Below are 21,090 nucleotides of genomic sequence, written 5' to 3'. Positions count from 1 at the left end.
TAGAGTTTGGCTTATTAGATTAAGAGATATCAACCAAAATGTGATGGAAGATTAAGATAAATTATGTGCTGCCTGAGAGTAATAGAAGATAAAGAATAGGAGGTCAATGCTTAGCAACAAGGGTGGTGCGGTAGACGAGGGAGATTAGAGGCTGAATAAGACTTTATCAACGAGAAGTTGGCATCGACCGGTGAAGGAGGATAAACATAACTAAGCTAAATCAATTTTTTTTATTTTTTTGTCGCAATTAGAGTTCGAATATAAAAGTTCTAAATCATGATGTTGCCAATCTTCTTCAATTGGTTTCATAATATTTAAATATTATATAAATATTTTCATAATATTTGTTAAATATTTTTTTAAAAGCTATACAAAATTTAACTTAATTGAACTTAGCTAATTAAATAAATTCTAACCACTTTGATTAAATCACATCAGTAAAATAAATTAGATAACTAGACTCGATATGGTAAGCCTAATATCTCTATGATGTGATTTGAGGTGATCTAGTTCGTGGTAATAGTTTATCATAAAATTTTAACTACCAAATAATTTTGCATACTTTAAATTCAAATATTAGAATAAGAACGTCTCTCGGTACTCCTTGTCCGAGACTACATAATCTCATACAAAATAATTAATTAAATTTATTTAAGTTGATTTAGCCTTGTTTGATTTGAGTTAACGAAGGGTTCAGGGATCTCTATCCTAATTTGGTTCAATGACTAAACAATAATATTTTTTAATATAGTTCAGTGCCCAATCCCTAAATAATATAAATACTAATATTATTTTAAATTGATTTCAATTTTATCCTTGATATGAGTTAAATTTATTAATTTCATATCTTAACAATATTATCTCTCCTCTCTCTTTCAAAATATTTATATTGTATATTTAAAATATCTTAAATAATGTCTAATCGAGTCTCTCTCTTATTTCTACAAGAGTAAATATATATTTAAAAACTCATAAATAATTATTATAAATACTATATAAACATACAAATATATAATTAAGCTCACAAATAACTATTATAGATATAATATAAGCTAGTAAATATGTGCTGAAGCCCTCAAGTGACTATTACAAATACTATATAAGATAACAATTATAATATTATAATATTTATATATTATAATAATGACCACCGTTTACATGAAAATAGTATTTCATCCACCAAATTTAAAATTTATTAATTTTCCTCAAAAAACTTTTTTATACCACATTATAAATAATAAATACATTCTTAACTATTTTAGAATCAAAATACTAAATTACCTTGAGAAAAAAAAGCTAGCTAATCAAGTTCAAAGCTTAATCACAAACCAAACAATACCGTATACAGTAGAGTTCATTGTTGAGAGAAAAAACTATAAGATGCTTACTGCAGTCTACTCGGTAGCCTAAGATGGCTACAAAATTTGTGACGTTTTAAAAAGTTGTTGAATACTTTAAATTAATTATCGCTGTTCGTTTATTATAAGATTAAAAGGATAAGTATATACCCAAAGTTGTTGTACTTCTCATCATTATACGTACTTATAATTAGTCTAATTTATTACTTCCAAATGTTTTCCTTCTATTCTCGTTTTTTCACGTGTTCTACGGTCCTACAGTAGCACGGAGGACGACGACACGACACGGAGGACTCCTCTTTCTCTGCCCTCTATTCCCTCCCTCCTCTCCAAATTGCCTTTAAATTAGTAACTCTCGACTGCTACCCCAAGCGTATCGCCTTCTTCATCTTCCTGCCCTTTCTTCTACCTTTGCAATGGCGGTAAGATCACCTCTCTACTCCGCTCCTTCTCGCGACCTCCTCCACCACCCATTCTCGCGATCTCCTCTCGCCCCGAGGTCTCTAAAGCTAGGGTTTCCCACTGAGATGCCGCGGCCTCTCACTGCCGTCTTTGCTCGAGGTGGAAACCCTAGCTCGGATGGATCCGTTTCAAAGAGATCGCTGGAGACGGTGGACGGAGCTCCGATTTCGTCGTCGATCTCGTCCTCTCCTGCTTCCTCCGCCATCGATTTCCTCACTCTGTGCCATCGCCTCAAGGTACGCATCGATCGGATGCTCGTGTTAATCTAGATTGTAGATAGATTGCTTCTCAGCAATTGCCTTCTATATTTCGTTGAAGTAATTGGAGTCTTTTGAGGGATGAGCATGTGATAAGTATGTCTCGGGCACTCAATGTGAAAGACCTGGAGTATTGTCAATGGAATAAAAGACAAAGGAATAAAGTATGTAATATAGCATCTGTCCTTGACCCAAATCCAAACTTTCTGGATTCCGGTCTCCGTAGGCCGAAAAATGGACTACAGAGCACTCACTAGGCAAGGAATCTATATTTACATATCATACTAGTGTGAAAGCTTTGAGCATAGGATAGCAAGATTCCCTTTTATTGAGGTCAAGTACTTGAATCAATTAGGTAATATGAGAATTTTGATGACCTATTCTGTTAAAGATGCTTATGTCATAATCTAACAATCTAGCAATGTAACTAATTATTTTAAGTATTGATTAAAATTGATTAATCATGTTAATTTAGCATCTATTTCTCTTCATCCTCATGTTATTTCATGCGTGTTTTTCATGTTCTTTTCCTACCACAACTTTAATTTGCCTGTGTGCCAGGGGGCACTCTTTGACTGAGATGCCATCACACAAAGCCTTTCCGTTGGTCTGCATATATTGGCATATGATATTTTGGTTTGAAAGGGTTTGCACATTATGAATAATAATTTCTTTTTTTGTTAGATACCCCTTTCTCCCACTTGTTTCATTTATTGTTGACCATGCATTACTTGTAGTTCTGAAGCATGATGGAAATTTGTCCCTTAATCCTTTTCAAAATTAGTTTTTACCGAGTTTATACTTTGGTATGCTCCTGATCAAATCAATTCTTGTTGTTTGGTTTCATCTTTAACCTTATCATGTTCAGACAACCAAGAGGAAGGGATGGATCAACCATGATATCAAGGGTCCTGAGTCTATTGCTGATCACATGTATCGTATGGCGCTAATGGGTTTGATTGCTGGTGATCTTCCAGGTGTAAGTCGGGAAAGGTTAGTTATTTCAAATTTTTTCTGAGCTTTGTTTTCTGGACATAGATGGCCAAGATCTGGTGTTTATGATAATTCAAATAATTTCATTCTTGGATGCGTGCATCTTAGTTGATTTTCTTAATTTTTTTGTAATGGTAACATTCTAATCATTTCTTCTATGTACACTTGCTGCTGGCTGACTGCACTTTTATCATGTTGAATAGGTGTATCAAGATTGCAATTGTGCATGATATTGCAGAAGGTAGTTAACTACAGTTTTCTTCTTGGTGATCTTTCACTATATATTGGCTTGTACATTTTTCCAAGTGGCTGGAACTTGGGTCTGAGCCATTTGTAGCATATCCATTATCTGCAACTCTTGGCCAACCATTTGCTCATTAATTTGTTGTAAATCTTTCTTCCTTATAATTTTAAGTGCTGCCTAAGTATTATTCTAGTAACTCAAAGTTGGAGTGAATCTTTGGTATTGGCAGCTATTGTTGGGGATATCACACCATCTGATGGCGTGCCTAAAGCAGAAAAAAGTCGTCTTGAAGAAGAAGCTTTGAGTGAAATGTGTGAAGTCCTTGGTGGTGGACTAAGAGGTTTACATTGATAGTGTTAAATCTGGTGACAATAATAGCTGCAGAAAAGTGGTCAGTATTTAGTTGCTAATAGTTGGTAATCCGTATTTGCAGCTGATGAGATAAAGGAACTTTGGGCGGAGTATGAAAACAATTCTTCTATCGAAGCTAATCTTGTGAAGGATTTTGATAAAGTAAGGATACATACTGATTTTCTGATTTCTTTAGTTTTACTTTGCCTTATTTTGAGAATCATGCTCCATTTTGCAAAAGGGTGTTTTCAAATGATAAGCTGTGTACTTTTTCATTAATTCAAGATCAGATGATGCTCCAGGCAATCCTAATTGTAGACCCCTTTCTTTAAGTGTGAGTTAATAAGCTTCTCTATGATTTAGGGCTATTTGTGCTCCAGGCTAGCTAATTAATCTAGCTGATTTTATCTGCAGACCGACCTTTTCATAGATGTTAGTTGGGCTTGTCTATGATTGAGCCTAATGGTGCTTGACTTGGTTTTGGAACTTTATAAGCAGAAAATGAACTTTTTTCCTGTGGAAGAAGTTCTACATGTAGGCGCGTCATGTTGTCCTAGTAAATTCACACCTTTTATTTCGACAAGTTGCTGCACTCCTCCAAGCTCCATCCTGTTTAGAGCATTTCTTTCGTTACCATAGATTTCTTGATGGTGTGGGGAAGTATTATCCATTGTCACAATTTAGACTCGGTCATAGTTTCTTTTGGCTTTTATTGATGACCAGGATGAAACCAAAAATAGGAAAAATAAAAAGACTTTACTCCTTGGACTGAGAATAAGGTATTCTGATTTGAGCATATTTAATTGGTTTTTTTGGCCATTATAAATACAGGATTCTGAAAATTTTGTCTCGTAATTTAAACTCAATTTTAGCTGTAGTTTTCTACACATTTGTCTGACTTTGATGTGCTCCTTTTTGTGCATAAAAGAAGTCATTTTTGTTCTGGAATGATATTCATTTAAACCTTGGTTTGGAACTCTTACCAATGTTCATTTAATTCCAGGTGGAAATGATTCTTCAGGCTTTGGAATATGAAATTGGTATGTGCTTCTAACCCTGGAGATGTCTCTAAACTGGTACCAAAAGAGTAAATTATCATTAAGATTTGCTAAATCTGGGAGTACTTAATGTGTTGGTAGAAGAGCTCCATTTTTTTTAATATATATTTTGAACCATATATAATGTCACAAATACATAAATTGTTGGAGAATACAGATGTAGTATTTGGAAAGGCATCTCGTGGTTATATAAGTACTAATTAGTGAAATACTAAACAATGGAGGCTGCTTGTCTATGCTGTGGACAAAATAGGTAGGGTACTGATGGATCATGCATATAAGTATATTGGAGTTTATATTATCAGCATATAAATGGAGGGTCCACATTGTTGAGCAATATCTGCACACAAAATAGTTGACATGTCTGCAAGAAAAATACATGTAAGCCTGAAGTCAACAATTTGGGTGCTCCTAAACAATATACCTAATTGTCAAGTTGTCAAATCAGATGAATCTTAACTTTTCTAAAATTGCATGCCTAAATACTTTTTCTACTTTATATACTAGCATTCTATGCTCTCTTAATCCATGTACAGTTTTTGTAAAATCACAAAAAATGTTACTTTCTGAAAATATTAAGCAAGCTGAACGGTTCATGTGGTACATCAATAGAGATTTTCTTTCTATCATTATATATGTTATTTCACCTTTTAGTATTCATTTATCAATTTCTCATGTTTACTGCCTTCCTTCCGAGTTACAATCCTATGTTAAAGCATTTTCCTCTCCCTGATAATGGTGTAGGCGGTAGGCCTCATTCAATCTTTAATTTCTTGCAGAACATGGGAAGGTTCTGGATGAATTCTTTCTTTCTACAGCAGGTAATGCATATAAAGTATCTTTCAATAGAAGATAGCCTAAGACATATTTAGGTAGCAAAGAACCAATGTTGCTGTTATGTAATAGCAGGGTAAAATTTCCTGCTTATAATCCAATTCATAAATATTTCTACTAAAAAAAGGTTCCAGTTTCTGTGGGTCGGAGTTGTGTCTGAGCTATGGCTCTGCGCTCTTGCTGGTTAAGATAATACCTTTTGAAGCAGAATACTGCATTATTCTCAATTCGACTCCTAAAATACTGCAGCAATAAAAAGAAAAATTCTTCCTTGCAGGCAAGTTCCAAACTGACATTGGGAAGAGTTGGGCTGCGGAAGTGACTGCAAGAAGAAACAAGAGATTAGCAGACCATGCATAATCTTTCAATTGTAGCTTATTATTCATCATATGCTGCCTTCCCTTCCCTTCTGGTAAAGATAGTTTTGCAGTTCATTGGTTGTCTTGCAAGTGTTTGGCTATAACTAGTCACCTGAGAAACTGTCTCATGATACTAGATGGAAGCAGCTAATTTGCAAAGACAGACAGAGAGGATGATACCAAGGTCTGATAGTCCCGGGATCTGACTTTTACGCTCTCATCTGATTACGGGAGGTTTTTGCCTTTTTCAATTTCATAGTAGTACTGCAACAACAAAATGTGATCAAAGTTATTACTTTCACACCCTAAGATGTAACAAATAAGTGCATAAGCATCATTTCTTGAACACATCGTGGTAGGATATGTTCTTTGAATAATACTGGGAGAAGCTACACCAACTATTCGATCCCATACTGTCTCTTTCTAATCGCCCCGAATTTAATTTCAACTTGGTTCTATTGCTTTTGGATCCGTCGGTTCTGCATAATTGTACCAGTTTTGCTGATATATTATTTGCAACTCGAATCTTCGTGTCTAAAGGTAACAGATATCAAAGTCGTCCCCTGTTAAAGATTTGCTTGATATCATTGGACGCAATTATGATCTGCTCCGCTGTTCACAGCTTATTTTAATATCTGAGCCCAGTTTTGAATTGTCCGCATATTTTTAACAAGGAACGAGAAGCTCCCACCTCCCAATATCTCCATTGTTGTGCCCCTTCGTTGACTTGGCCGTAGGCCCGTAGACTTAATCTGGACTTGTTTTCTATTTCTTTGCTGGTGTCGTTTGCATTTTTTGGGAGGATGGTTGGTCATTATTTTTATCGAATTACCTCTTCTACCCCAAGTCAAGTCTTTGGTCATGTTGTACAATAATTACTTTCTTCTTACGTGTGGAGAGGACGTGTCATCGGAAGTGATTCAACCAGATCTCAGTTGACTTTGTATCGACCTACTGGTTGTTAGAAGTGGCCAAACAACAATACCGGTTCACTTGTGGTCCAACCGTATTATTCGTAGCATCAAAAGTGAACAGAGGAGCCAAGACTTCCGCAGAGAATAGAGATATTTGCGTATCAACACCTTAAAAGCAGTTCGGACCATGTTCTTTAAAATGAGCAGAGAAATCTTGGGTCAGTTTGACGAAAATTTTGCGCGTTAACCACCACCGCAAATTCGTCTAAACGTAGGGTGTAATATGAAAGAATTATCATGAAAGTAAGGAAACATCATGTAGATTAAAGCGGTGTTGGGGTATGAACTCATATGAAGCGAATTAACAATGTCCGGGAGCTGTTAAAATATTGGAAGCATATGAGCTGGTCTTCGTTCCAGCTAGCTTATCACTGTTCACAACTATCTCATCTCAGAGCACCGAAAGACAAAAATAATGGAAAAAGAAAAACTAAGCCCAACTGAGTCGCTGCCACGTTCTCTATGGTTAGTAGAGAGAGGTGGAAGAGGAGGAGGAGAATGTGAGCGTGGGTCCTTCTCCAGCCCGTGCGCATCTGGCTTGAGTTTTAACGTCCATTGTTCCTTCTTGCTTCAGGAATGCTGCATTCTAACAAGACAAGCTCCGAGGTATAAACCCAAGCTGTTTTATGGTGTGAGTCTTGTTTGTTCTGGGTGAAGTCTGCCTCGTGAAAGATTGGATCTTGAGGCAAGTCAATAGTTTCTGCTGCATTTGTCTGGTTGTCAGGAAAATCTTGCATCTTTTGGTGGTTCTGCCATTGATTCCTGTTGTCAAAAAATGGACTGAAGATTAGCTCGGTTGGGTACTGGTCCTACTGGAGCATTGCAGGGACTCTTGATGATTTGGTTTGAAGAATGAGACTGATTCCTGGTTTCAGATATGGGTTTTATCCCATTAAAAAGGAGTTCTTATGCTTCCTCTGATCACGGATTTTAGAAATCTATTTCTCTGGTAGTGGATTGCACATTGTAGAAGACTATCACTTGCAGTGTCAGTTTCCCTGCAGATGGGCTTCAAGATTGCTGATTTTGTGATCTAATTGGAAAAAAGGAAGCACCTTTAAGGTTCTATTCTGGAAAAGTTGGAAGGTTTGTGCTCTGGAGTTGAAGATGGTCACTGACTATGGTTACTCCTATCTATCTCCTCCTCCGCCGCCTGCTTCCGACGCCTCCCCACCTTCGTCATCTCAACCATCACCTTATCTCTCCGATTCCCCAGTGCCCGTGGCCTCACCGCCCTTACCTTCCTTTAATTCCCCTCCTCCCACATCCTCTTCTCCACCTCCTCAAGCACTATCACCTCTACCCCCTCCTACTGCTTCTCCGCCGCTTCCTGATCCTTATCCGCAACCCTACTATTCACCTCCACCGCCTTCGACGATTTCTCCTCCTCCTCCTCCTCCTCCTCCATCACCACCACTACCACCACCACTACCACCACCATCGCCACCTCCACCTCTTGTTTCAGCCCCTCCTCCAATTCCGAAAAATGATCCGCATATGTACCTGTCTCCACCACCACCACCATTTGCTCTCCCACCTATCAATTCACCTCCCCCTGCTGAGACACCATACCCACCCCCAGCTCCATTGGCACCGCCACACAAAAGTCCACCTCCCCCTTCTAAGCCACCGATACCTTCTCCTCCATGGCATAGTCCTCCATTTGCTCCTCCACTCCATAAACCACGTAGTCCACCTGCACTGAATTCTAGTCAAATTTCGACAGGACATCAAAGCAGCGGCGCAAATAACATTGTAATCTCCAAGGATGCCGCTGCTACAATTGGTGTTGTAACAGGACTGGTGATGCTTACTTTTATTGGAGCAGCTGTGTTGTTTGTGAAGCAACGGAGAAAGCCGGTTGGCCATGTTGCTTTTCCTGGGGGTTTTATGCCTTCTCCAATTGGATCCCCGCAATCAGGTAATGTCTTGCTCATGTCTTTCACCTTCCCAGTTGTGTCGCTATAGGTTTATTATGTGCTGATAATTTGGTAACTTATATTCATTGCAACTTGGACTACTAGATGATTGTATGTTACATCCATAATTAACTTAGATTTTTATCCACCATAGCCATTTTTACTGATCTTAGTTGTTTTCTTACCAGATACATCCTATCAGAGGTCTCCCGTATATCCTCTTGTAAGATACAGTTCGGGAAGTTATGCATTTGCCTCCTCACCATCAGAAGCAGGGCTAGGCCTTTCAAAATTGTGGTTTACATTTGAAGAGCTATCAGTGATTACAAATGGTTTCTCAAGTCAGAATCTTTTAGGTGAAGGTGGTTTTGGCTGGGTGTACAAAGGAAGCTTGGTAGATGGTAGAGCAGTGGCTGTGAAACAGTTAAAAGGTGGGGCGCATGGGGAACGTGAATTTAAAGCAGAAGTTGATACTATTAGCCGTGTTCACCACAGGCATTTGGTTTCACTTGTTGGGTACTGCATATCTGAAAACAACAGATTGCTTGTCTATGATTATGTGCCTAATAATACACTTCATTATCATCTTCATAGTAAGAAACTATCAATCTTTAACTTCATTATTTTTTTAATTTCCATGATGTTAAGAAATAATGCTGTTTGGTTTGGAAAATCTGTCAGCATAATGATTAATTCTGAATCCTAGATAGTTAATGTCTCTTGAAATTGCATTTGCAGGGAAAGAAAGGCCATTTATGGATTGGCCTACAAGGATTAAGGTTGCTGCTGGGGCAGCTCGTGGAATTGCCTATCTACATGAGGATTGTAATATCCAATTATCCCACCTATGTTTTTACCAGGTTAAGCTCACTTTTCATTTTTCACATTTCTTGATGTTATGCCTGTTGACCAGGTTACCCAAGGATTATTCATCGAGATATAAAATCCTCCAATATTCTTCTGGACAATAACTTTGAAGCTCAGGTTTGCTACAAACTGCAAGCTCAGTCTTGTTGCCTTTACTTTTTTCTGGTCCTTCTGTTGTATTCCTTGAAGATCACCATTTACTCGTGGTCATGTGATAGGTTTCTGATTTCGGACTTGCAAGGTTAGCCCTGGATGCTAATACGCATGTTTCTACACGTGTAATGGGCACATTTGGGTAGGTAAACCATGTGAAGTCTGGAAATGTCTTGCTAATTTTAAGCAAGATGTCTTGAAGTACCGATTTGATCTTCTCCATAACTTTCAACTTCTCAAAGCTACACTTCTGTTTTACTTGCAGATATATGGCTCCAGAATATGCGTCATCTGGCAAGTTGACCTCCAAATCTGATGTTTATTCTTTTGGGGTTGTTCTATTGGAGCTTATTACTGGACGAAAGCCTGTTGATCCATCTCAACCTTTAGGAGATGAGAGTCTTGTTGAATGGGTGAGCTCTCTGGTGCCAAATCCCATCGCAAGTTATTTTTCTCTACTGCATATTTCATTTAGTAGCTTAGGAAAGTTGTGTATCCAAAATATACTCAGCATCTATCATAAAATATGTATAACCAGATTCAAGAACATAATTGAGAATGCCATATTATTCTTTCATTGGCGTTAAAGCATATGAATATTGATTTCATGGATGGATTTTCTTCTTTTCTATTTTCTTTAATATGACATATTTGAATTTCTCATGGTAGAGGATAAGATAAGTAGTCAAAATATCTTGAAATCTTGACTGTAGTCTTAATTGAATTGCCAATGTCTCAGGCTCGACCTTTTCTGGTTCAAGCACTTGAAAATCGAGATTTTGGAGATCTACCAGATCCTAGGCTTGAGAGAAGATTTGATGAAGGTGAGATGTATGTTATGGTTGAAGCAGCAGCTGCATGCGTTCGCAATTCAGCAGCAATGAGGCCTCGAATGGGGCAGGTAAGTCTGAGCAATCTGAGTGAACTATATAGATATACAACATTAATTCCCGAGTTTTTGACATGCGAGTTAATATGCTCTAATGTCAGGTGGTGAGAGCTCTTGATAGCTTAGCTGATTTGGATCTAACCAATGGTGTCACACCGGGTCAGAGTCAAATATTCATGGAACCACAATCCGAAGAAATTAAGAATTTCCAGATGAGGTCATACGGCAGTCAAGACGATGACAGTGACCTTAGCCAAACTAGATGGAGGAACAGGAGAGAATTGTAATCTGTAAAGAGGCCCCTTTCACCTTAACATAGAGTTTTTTGTATTTATTTCTTGTAATTATTATTATTATTTAATATGATTCGAGTGATTCAGCATTCCCTCATTCTTTAATGGGATGAATAAATCATGTACTTAAATTTGTCAAATCTCTTTTTATGTTTATATTCCTTGAGGTAGGGAACTGATTGTAATATTCAGGAATTAACCGACAGAAAAAGGAAGAGTTTCTCTGGATTAAGGTTGGTTGGTATTGCTTAGTTAAATAAGTCCAAGTTTAATGCTATTAATTCTTCTGTTGTGTTCAATACCTCAGGGACTCGATGCATTTGAAATATCATCCCATTGAGAGTAATCAAACAGATGTATATTTGTGTTTTAATTCTAACCCATTATGAAATGAGGCACAAATATCAGGTAATCTGATGCTCACTTTGAGGGAGTCATACGCTATTATTCAGCAAAGCAGATGCAAGTTGAAAACCATCATGACTTCTTTGGTTGTTAGAAATTGGGAAAAGAAACGAATAAATTAAACAAGCAACTTCCTTACCTACGAAAAAGATAACTTCATCATCTTTTACTAAAATAAGATACCTTATTAGAATCTATTTTCTAGCAATTAAACGTACTTAATATAACCGCAGGACCCATATCATAGAGCAGAGAAGGGTTAGAAATAAGAACATGATCCATTTGTACCCAAAGTTCTCAACGCAAGGATACTGGTTCTGTGGCTACCAATGAAGCAGTTCCTGGTTTCATTATAACATCCTATGCTGCAACACAAGTAAACGTTATCCAGCACAGATAGTCGGGTACCAGAACTAGAACTGATAGGTCTATCTAATGACCTATCTAATAAGCGGCATCAGCAGTATGTATGATTTTAATTTGTGAAATGGTTACAAATTTGGTCTGTGAGCAATGAGCAAACTTCAATCATTGACTACAGCACAAGAAGGAGAAAAGAAAACAAAAAGAAAAAGGATCATATATAGAAGGAAAAAAAAATTAAAGTACTAGTTTCTCCATTTGTCTTTCCATAGGCGGCAAACACCAGCATGCAGGTTTCTTTGCATCTTCTCCATCCTTCCTTCTACCGGAACTACCATCTCTGAATAGAAGATATAGGGGTGTTCAGGAAAGGTGTGTAGCGGCATATGTAGGGGTTAACTGTCCGCCCAATCTTCGCCCACACACTTTGGTGATAACCGGCAGTTACAGGAGCATGGTACATGAGTTTCAGCAGCTGTCCATACAAACATATAAACAATTAATACATTTAAGATGTCAATCATAGAACGCCTAGAATAACCCAATGAGCAACGGATGCTAACAGTAATCTGTCATCAAATATGATAAACAATATATCACCAATTGTAAGCAGTGTGGAAACATGTCAACAGGATGACAATGCTGACAGTAGCAGGTATAGATTACATCCAAAAACAAATATGACCCTTATCTATTTGCACATTATATCAATCAGATGGAATAAATAAAAGAGAATTAGTTTTTGCACAACAAATGGGGAAATAGGAAATAACCTGCCAGTACATAAATGTTTAAATTATGTTGCTTTGCCACCTGCATTAACAATGATAAGAGTTTTAAATGGTGCCAGGGTCTGAAAGAATAAAATAAAATGGCAAAGAACAACATTGACTTACGAGAACAGAGATATGATCAGAAGAAAACCCAGCAGAATCTCTGTGTTGGAATTCAGGATACTGAGTGTAATGCTGTTTGTCTCTACCCAAAGACAAGGTTTCTCCAAGTATTTCCTAAAGATAAAAAAAAATAAACAGTATCTAAGCATAACTTCAGGAATGACATACAATGACTTACTCAGAATTTAGAAACTGTAACATGAACACGTCATATATGATGTATTGGCAAAGATAATCCCCACTACTAGTAATAGATAAACAACCAAACAGCAGTTTTCTGTGCTAGCCTGGTCACTTGATATCTCATCCATCCCAGTATTTTATGACCATAAAATGAAGACATCACATCAGATTTTAACATGGGCTACCAGTGAACTGCTATTAATTAAGTTCATGTACCAGTACAAAGAGGATCTCGTAAAATATCTCTTGGAAATTTGGCAACATGTTCAAGCGCCCAACAAAGATCCGGTATCAAAGCGACTGCCATGAAAATAAAAACAAAAGATGATTACACAGAAGGAAACCAAAAATATTCCAACAAGTAGATGTTTTCTTTTTCACGATTTGAAGTTTTAAACATCCAAGTAGCAGAGGAATATTGCTCACACTTGAAGTGTAGTTGAGATGTAACAAACATAAGGCAATAGAAATGGATGAAATCCTTTGCTGCGATCACAGTCTGAAACCATGATTGAATGAAAGGCAGATTCCATGCCCTTGGTTTCTGGATAGGGGAAAAAGGTAAGGTGTCATACAAACATTACACTGATGCAGGGTGTTTAGTCCAAAGAATGTCAAGCAGATAAACTAACAAAAGTTAATGAGATCATAAGATGTTACCCCATAAAGAATGTATAAAGAACATACTGAGGAGCATGTGGTGCCCAGCAATGACAGTCGATATGCCTTGTTCGAAAGATGTCTTGGTACTATTGGGAGGATGCCAAGAGAGCAACAAGTAATACCTACCAAAGGCCAAGTAAACACATAATAACGAGTAAAGATATTTTTACATATGCTATTCACAAGTGAAAGGTCTGCCTGTGAGTATGAGGCTATATCATTGTGTCACAAATACACAGATATGTGCACGGAATTCCGAAGGTAAAAACTTTGAAAATAAGCTCCACATACATAAAATTTTATGACAATATGGGGGAGCAAAAAGGAATGCATTCTTGTACCCAAGCATTGACAGAAAAATGTATTGGCCGTTTATCCAACCACGGTGAACCTGCAGCCTTGCCAGTTGGTGCAGATGTTCCAGAACTAGATCCTACCAGAAATCACAGTTCCAACATAAAAAATACAAAGACACAAAATTATGTTAAGTTTCTCCTAGAAACTAATAATGTAAGGATCAAGAGCGGTTGAGTACTTCCTCTCACCTGATTTATGTGGTCTGACATCTTAAGGTGTTGATGTAGATGAAGATCTTCCTGATGCTCTAGACAACTGAGAAGAACTAGTCGAAGATATTCCTTCAACCACAATATCAGGATCCTGTGGTAGATGACATGAATCTGAGAGCTAGAACTAAAGAGGCATATATCTTGTAAGAAAGAGGAAGTTTAGAAAGCAAGTCATAAAGATGAATAATCAAGTAAATAACTGATGGTTGGTCGTAAGTATGATCTGTAGGGTTTATATGACCTGTTGGGTCTTGCCTGGTTGGTCGAATTTTTATCTTGTAGTTATTAGAAATCAAAGAAGATCGTTTGCGTAAATGGAAGATGCCGCATCCAAACAAACAAAAAGAATTATCTATTATCTAAGGATTAAAAGTTTCTCATAATGTATGCCAAAAGCATAACAGCCTTACATAAAAAGAAACAACAGCTAGGAAAACAATTTTCTAAAACAGGAAGATAACTGCCAAACAGGCAAAGACCTATGGCATGGCTCAGGCAGGAATATGTCACATTATCACCATATTAAAGTGTCAAAAGCTATCAATTAGTGCCCCCAAAAATGGAAAAGATCCTGCAATAGCATCATTATCGTCTTGCTCTATGTTTAGAGGAAAGGAGGAGACAGCAAGCATCACGCAACTATCAGAATCACATTATTTCAAATATGCCCCTGCTTGGATGCTTGAATGAGCAACTATGTCTTGTGCTCACATTTGACAGTACCTTTACTACCTACCAGTGTATTCCTAGGGCTGTCAGGCTTGACGAGCAGCTCGGGCTCGGCTCGGGTGAAGCTCGAGTCCGGCTCGGCTCGATCAGAGCTGAGCCGAGCCCGAGCCATTATAATAGGCTCGAAATTAATATCGAGTCGAGCCTAAGCTGGAGCCGGCTCGCTCAGGCTCGGCTCGATAGGCTCGATAGCCTGAGTCCCTATGACTAAGGACACGTGGCATAAGGAAATATTGCCACGTGTCCCTCACTAACTCATTCTCACCCGTAACCTACCCCAACATTCATCATCCTCACCTACCCCACCCTCACCTACCCTCACCTACCCCACCCTCATTAATTACTTCACCTTTCCCATCACATCACCTTCCCCATCATCAATTCCCCCACCCTCACCTTCACTCTCACCCTCATCCACCCGATCACCTTCACTCTTCCCTCCCCGTCGGTCTCCATCGGCAACGACGGCAAGCCACCACCACGGCGCCACACCTTCCTCTCCGTCGGCCTCGTCCAACTCCTCCTCCGTCGTTGGCCTCCTCCTCCTCCTTCGTCGTCGGCCTCCTCCTCCGTCGTCGGCCTCCTCCTCCGTCCGTCTCCGACTCCTTCGGCAAGTCGCTGTCCATGTCGCCACCGCCCACGTCGCCACCGCCTCATCCTCTAATCGAGCTCGGTTAGGCTCAGCTCGAGCTCGGCTCGGGTTGAGCTGAGCCGAGCCTGAGCAACATTGTGAGGCTCGAAACTAATTTCGAGCCGAGCCTGAGCCAGAGCCGGCTCGCTCAGGCTCGGCTCGTTTACACCCCTATGTATTCCTCGGCTCTTCTCTTTATTTTCTTTAGGGTCGTGGTTAACTTCATATTTCTTATCAACAACTTGATCATGTACCAAGTTTCTCTCTTTTGAGTACCACTCTGAATCTAGGTTGATGAAACGACTAGGGATGCAGTCTGTCCTAAAAACAATCCGAGAAACCAAACATCATTCAATTCAACCTACTCAGACAGAAGTCTGCATGGAAATCTAACAGACAAGAGACTCCAAGATTTTGCCGATCATATTGCTTCATCATGACTTCCGAGATAAACAGAGGACTAAAAGGACCCTGAATCAAGCATCAAAATCCAATCTTTTCGACGATTTCAGAACCTAGGAGCAAAACTAGACAAAACCAACGGAGGAAATATTCGAATTCCTTCCCGGACAGAATACACGCGTAGATAAACGATCGGAAGAGTAAAGAAAGACAAGGCTAAGAAGGTGAAGCCTACGACGAGTCACTCTGCGCTTGAATTGGTCGACGACGTCGGATCGAGACTCGAGAGGCCATGTGAGTTGGGATCATCAAGATGTTGGACCACTACTCCGCCCATCGTGGGTCCTTCTCGTAGTCGCACGCCGCCGCCGCCGCGATCCCCCTTCAGCCTGTGCGTGTCGGTGTCGCTCTCCTCGCCCATCTCCTCGCTTCAGAGATCACCAAGACGCGCGTAATTTACCACGAAAAACCCCACAATTTCAGAAGACAAGGAGGGACTGTGTCGAGTACTCGATTCTGCCCTTCTCACATTCTCAGCGCTCCATTCGGATCGTCGTAATTCCGTAAACGGGTGAAGTCCAGAATCCAGATTCGCGTTTACTCCACTAGGGTCTAGGTTCAGTAAAATCTGAGTCTTTAAAACCAACTTACCAAATCTCGAACAAAATTTCGCATTGAAGCATTGTAGCATGGAGCTAAAATTGCCAGCCTGAGATGCATCGAGAATCTCGTATAATTAAAAACTGCACTTTTGTGGCAAAATATATCTATGATGTTTACTTAAATTTATCTTCTAGCATATCCTTGGGCGGTTGGCCCTGGCCCCTTCTTTAACCCCCGCCCACTTCCTTTCGGCTCCACAGCTAATGCCAGATTCGTAGGCTGGCCCACTAACTCTACAACCTTCAAGATGCTTAGCTGGCGATCTTCATACCAACACCGTGCGAGAATCCCCCATACGAAATCCTATGCATCCTCAGGATCAACCGTCAGAGTCGCTGGTCGATGCTGGCACACCAATCTTGATGCGTGTACTCATAGACTTCCACTCCCTCTATATACGGATAAATCTATAAAAGCGAGAAACGGCTACCTCTTGCCTTCTCCGGCTCCCTCCCTCCAAGAATTCTAAAAAGCGAAGCAAGCGCGGCCACCAACTCCACGTGGCCCCAAATTATACGCGCCTTTTAAATGGAACCCACTCATTTCCTCTCCCTCTCCTCCTCTTCCTCCTCTCCTCCTCCCGCGCCAATGCAGTCGGAGGTCGCGAATCCCGAGGCTAACGGTACCGCCGCGGATGGCGGCAATCCCGAGGCGCCCTTCCTACGACGGACCTCTTCTCGGAGCCGACGACGGAGGTCGCCGGAGGACCACGCCGCCTGCGGCCGGCCGTCCTTCCGCCGCGACGTCGGGCACGCGGCCGCGGAGACCTACCTCGTCAGCCGCCTCGCGTTAATTCTCCTCCAATACCTCGGGTAGCGGTGATCTGGCTTTCTTCCTATCCCCCAATTTTAGACATTTTTTGCTTACTTTACGACATAATGCGTGTATATCCGAAATCGAATCTTTAATCTTCTCTCCCATTTGTTTTTTATTTTATTTTATTTACAGGGTAGGCTACAGGTGGATTTCACGGTTTCTTGCACTCAGTTTCTATGCAATCTTGCTTATGCCAGGCTTTCTACAAGGTATTATGAGAAGATGGTGATGCTTGGTCGGCTTGTCAGTGGATTCGATTTGGTTTTGTACTCAAAATAACTTGTTTTTATTTGTACAGTTGGATATTACTATTTCTTCTCAAGCCAGATCCGAAGAAGTGTAGTTTACGGAGAACAACCGAGAAATCGGCAAGTTATCCTACCTCTGAATGGCATGACAATATGACATGAATCTCTTTTATTTCTATTAAGTCAGACCCGATAAAATTTCGATTTTGTAGGTTGGATTTATATCTACCACAAGAGATCGATAGGCCAAGGCCAGTGGTGGCATTTATAACCGGTGGGGCTTGGATCATTGGGTAAGTTAATAAATGCTGCTATTAAATGGTACTTCATCAGAAAATAGACCTTCTGAGGCACTATTATTATTTTTTTTGGGGGGGGGGGGGGGGTTTCGATTTCCAGTTACAAGGCATGGGGTTCTCTCCTAGGGAAGAGGTTGGCGGAAAGAGGAATTATTGTTGCTTGCATCGATTACAGGTGTACTTTTAAGGCACTGCGATGTTAGTATATAATTTCATATTCATATTTGTGCATAGAGACTCTTTGGTTATATCATTCAACTTCATTTGACCTTCTAGTTGAAATTTCTTGCAGAAATTTTCCTCAAGGGACCATAAGTGATATGGTGAGAGATGCTTCTCAAGGGATTTCATTCGTGTGCAACAATATTGCTAGCTATGGAGGTGACCCTGACCAGTATGCATATGTCAACGCTGCTTTATATTATTAAGAGAAATTTGCATTTAACACCTTGCATGTTCACCTATTTGTGGTTTATAACTTGTATTTTCAATATTTATAAAATGAGCCCTATGTTTTATTAGAAGGTCAAATCATATTTTACATTCTGATAGCTAATTGACATGGATCGTCATTGCACCCCGTGGTGAGTCAATTTTGGTTCAAAGCCAATCTTGATGTGGCGGTTCTGCACATTCCTTTTGGGATTAATGGGCATTATTAGGTGTGAGAATTTCATTCTTTACCATTTGGCACCTTAGAAACCTAATTAATATTCTCTGAGGATCCTATTCTCAATATATTCTGGATTCCATTTGGCAACTTAAAACTAATTGCTTTAGGAGAAATACTTTAAATTTCTAATATTTTAGTTATTTTTCATTAGTATTACATCTTTTAGTTATCTTTCCATTACCTATGGTGAAGGATCTATTTAATGGGACAATCAGCGGGTGCACATATTGCTGCTTGCAACCTCGTGGATCAGGCAAATAAAGAAGCAAGAGGAGAAAGCACTACCTGGAGTGCATCCCAGATAAAAGCCTACTTCGGTTTATCTGGAGGGTGAGTTCTCAAGTGCTTAATATTCTCTAGGTGACCTCATCTTTTGGCTCCATTATTAATTTGTACGTCATATTTAAGATGGTAATGAATCCAAGTGATACATTCTAGTTGCTGAAGCAGAAATATTTGGACTTTGGAGTAGTTTGCCTTTTCTTGCCTGACTAAGGATGCACTTTATGGTTATTCTCTTTTAAGAATTTTTTTTAATATCGTGATCACAACAAAGCTAACTTACACTTGCATTAACAGATATAATATGCTAAACCTGGTCGATCATTTCCATGAACGAGGTCTTTATCGCAAGATATTTCTCAGGTAGTCATACCACTAAGATTTTTTTTTATCAGTATTTCTTTTGATGATACATTTATTTTGAGTCAATTTGCCATATAGCATTTTAAATACCGTGATTTGATATTTTGTGTCAGCATAATGGAGGGAGAACAATCCTTACGGCATTTTTCTCCAGAAGTTGTGGTGCAAGAGTCAAGTGTACAAGTAATATCTATGCTGCCTCCTATTATACTTTTCCATGGAACAGGCGACTATTCTATACCATCATCTGCCAGGTTGACCTTAGTGGAACTTTATTATTATAATTTTCCTTCCATCTTCAATTTAATTCAATTTCCCTACATTTTATTATCTCTACTGATTAATTACAACTTTTCAATATAGTTTGAATGAATGTGTGATGCTACATGATTAATGTCATGTAAACCATTAAACCCTGAACAGTTGGTTTTAACATTACATAAATTGTATGTTTTAGTTCGCTAAATTAGTCATAACTAACAGTAACTTCTCAAGTCAGGTTAACTTGGATTCTCATGTACCAGGGTTTAAGTTGTTAAACATGATCTTCTTATTGCATTATTTGCAAACATCATCTACTTAACTTATTTTATTCCGTTTATTACTAGTCAACTTAGTTTCCCACTCCATTATTGTTATTGGATAGGCTATTTCTTGGAAAGAAATTGATCTTAATTACATTAAGTTGCTTATGTACTTTTCTTGATATAACTCATACTTGCTGATTACTTCTAATATCATATGTAGCCAAACTTTTGCTGATGTGCTTCAGAGTGCTGGTGCTCAAGTTAAATTAGTCCTATTTGAAGGCAAAACACACACTGATTTATTTCTGCAGGTAGCACCTTTTGTAACTCAGATTGCTAGTTATTTCAAACTTATGTGGTTAAACCTGCTTAAGTTTTATTTTTGTTGTGCTATTATCTAAGGAGAAAGACTACAAAAAATTGTTTGACATGGATGTTTCTTTTAATGCAAAAATTGGGTAATCTGCATTTGTAGGATCCTCTTAGAGGTGGTAGAGATGAACTAGTTGAAGATATTGTTGCTGTCATCCTTGCCAGTGATGCAACTGCACTTGCCAAAGCTGCTGTAGCACCTATACCACAGCGCATGGTTCCCGAATGGCAATTGAAGTTGGCTCGTCAAATAAGCCCCTTTTGAGAAGGTGATGATTGTTTTACCTCAGCCTTCCTACTAATCATTTTTTAGATCTTGATGTGACAAAAGCATTGAGGTGTTTGAAGTATAAAAACAAACTATAGTGCTGAATTCTAAGTGATAAACTAATTATTATGCACATCTGTGTGGTGTCATGCAGGAGAAGGATAATTTATTGAGTTTGCACAGCTGATCTATGTTTAAAACAAGCAGCAGCAACGATAGCACACAAAGAATTGGAAAAACTGTACAACACGATAGCTCTGGAGAAAAGTGATGGATGAACGACGGTACAATACCAGAAGACTTCTGGAATTTTTGTTCCAGTATAAGGGATTAGAACTCTGGGGCATTTGATTAGGTAGTTGTATATATTTTATTAGCAGCTTCTCTTTCATATAGATTCTCTGATGAAACATCTGAAACTGGTCGAGAAGTTGATGCTGATGTAAGTGAACTGTTATGTCCAGTTTTGCGCAATATTTGTTTTTCAATATGCGTTAATTTCATTACGATGTCATAATGCTGCATATGATAGTAAGTTTTTCTTAATATCTACGGCGTCTGCAGTATATTTCTTACAGATACTGTTGATTGGATTATACTTCATTTCCTATCCTCACTAAGCACCAGTATATAAATCCTGGTTATTGTGGAATATTTGTTGTTTTTACTAAGTATTTTTGTCTCTGCTCACATGATGAAGCCTCTCCTAGAACCAGCTGAGAGTGCT

The 21,090-nt window shown here is 38.9% G+C and overlaps 3 protein-coding genes and 1 pseudogene across 4 annotated transcripts; 3 read left to right on the top strand and 1 right to left on the bottom strand.

Annotated features, from left to right (window-relative positions):
- Positions 1–1,625: 1,625 nt before the first annotated feature.
- Positions 1,626–6,325, top strand: LOC140769561 (uncharacterized). The gene is made up of 9 exons (XM_073110295.1): positions 1,626–2,056; positions 2,946–3,070; positions 3,274–3,311; positions 3,544–3,654; positions 3,748–3,827; positions 4,669–4,705; positions 5,503–5,544; positions 5,835–5,969; positions 6,054–6,325. Exons 1-8 carry the CDS (start codon positions 1,775–1,777, stop codon positions 5,915–5,917), a joined length of 798 nt encoding a protein of 265 aa, XP_072966396.1. The 5' UTR covers positions 1,626–1,774; the 3' UTR covers positions 5,918–5,969; positions 6,054–6,325.
- A 90-nt stretch (positions 6,326–6,415) lies between these two features.
- Positions 6,416–11,129, top strand: LOC140769558 (proline-rich receptor-like protein kinase PERK8). The gene is made up of 8 exons (XM_073110291.1): positions 6,416–8,811; positions 8,998–9,402; positions 9,548–9,634; positions 9,723–9,793; positions 9,895–9,971; positions 10,095–10,242; positions 10,569–10,730; positions 10,820–11,129. Exons 1-8 carry the CDS (start codon positions 7,998–8,000, stop codon positions 11,003–11,005), a joined length of 1,950 nt encoding a protein of 649 aa, XP_072966392.1. The 5' UTR covers positions 6,416–7,997; the 3' UTR covers positions 11,006–11,129.
- Positions 11,130–11,830: 701 nt separating this feature from the next.
- LOC140769560 (uncharacterized) lies at positions 11,831–16,228 on the bottom strand (annotated as a pseudogene).
- Positions 16,229–16,880: 652 nt separating this feature from the next.
- LOC140769559 (probable isoprenylcysteine alpha-carbonyl methylesterase ICMEL2) lies at positions 16,881–20,958 on the top strand. 2 transcript variants are annotated; one of them, XM_073110292.1, is made up of 12 exons: positions 16,881–17,327; positions 17,464–17,540; positions 17,630–17,699; positions 17,792–17,872; positions 17,979–18,053; positions 18,171–18,272; positions 18,744–18,881; positions 19,131–19,196; positions 19,310–19,450; positions 19,944–20,034; positions 20,199–20,364; positions 20,518–20,958. In XM_073110292.1, the coding sequence occupies exons 1-11, from the start codon at positions 17,044–17,046 to the stop codon at positions 20,358–20,360; spliced, it is 1,287 nt and encodes a 428-aa protein (XP_072966393.1). In that variant the 5' UTR covers positions 16,881–17,043; the 3' UTR covers positions 20,361–20,364; positions 20,518–20,958. The 2 variants fall into 2 exon arrangements, with proteins under 2 accessions (XP_072966393.1, XP_072966394.1); XM_073110293.1 differs by lacking the exon at positions 17,979–18,053.
- Positions 20,959–21,090: the final 132 nt, after the last annotated feature.

This window comes from Typha angustifolia, chromosome 11 (assembly GCF_048772165.1).
Source record: "Typha angustifolia cultivar Huaian chromosome 11, ASM4877216v1, whole genome shotgun sequence".
Taxonomy (NCBI): Eukaryota; Viridiplantae; Streptophyta; class Magnoliopsida; order Poales; family Typhaceae; genus Typha; species Typha angustifolia.
Note: the sequence above shows the minus strand (reverse complement) of the source record. Positions and strands in the feature narration are given on the sequence as shown.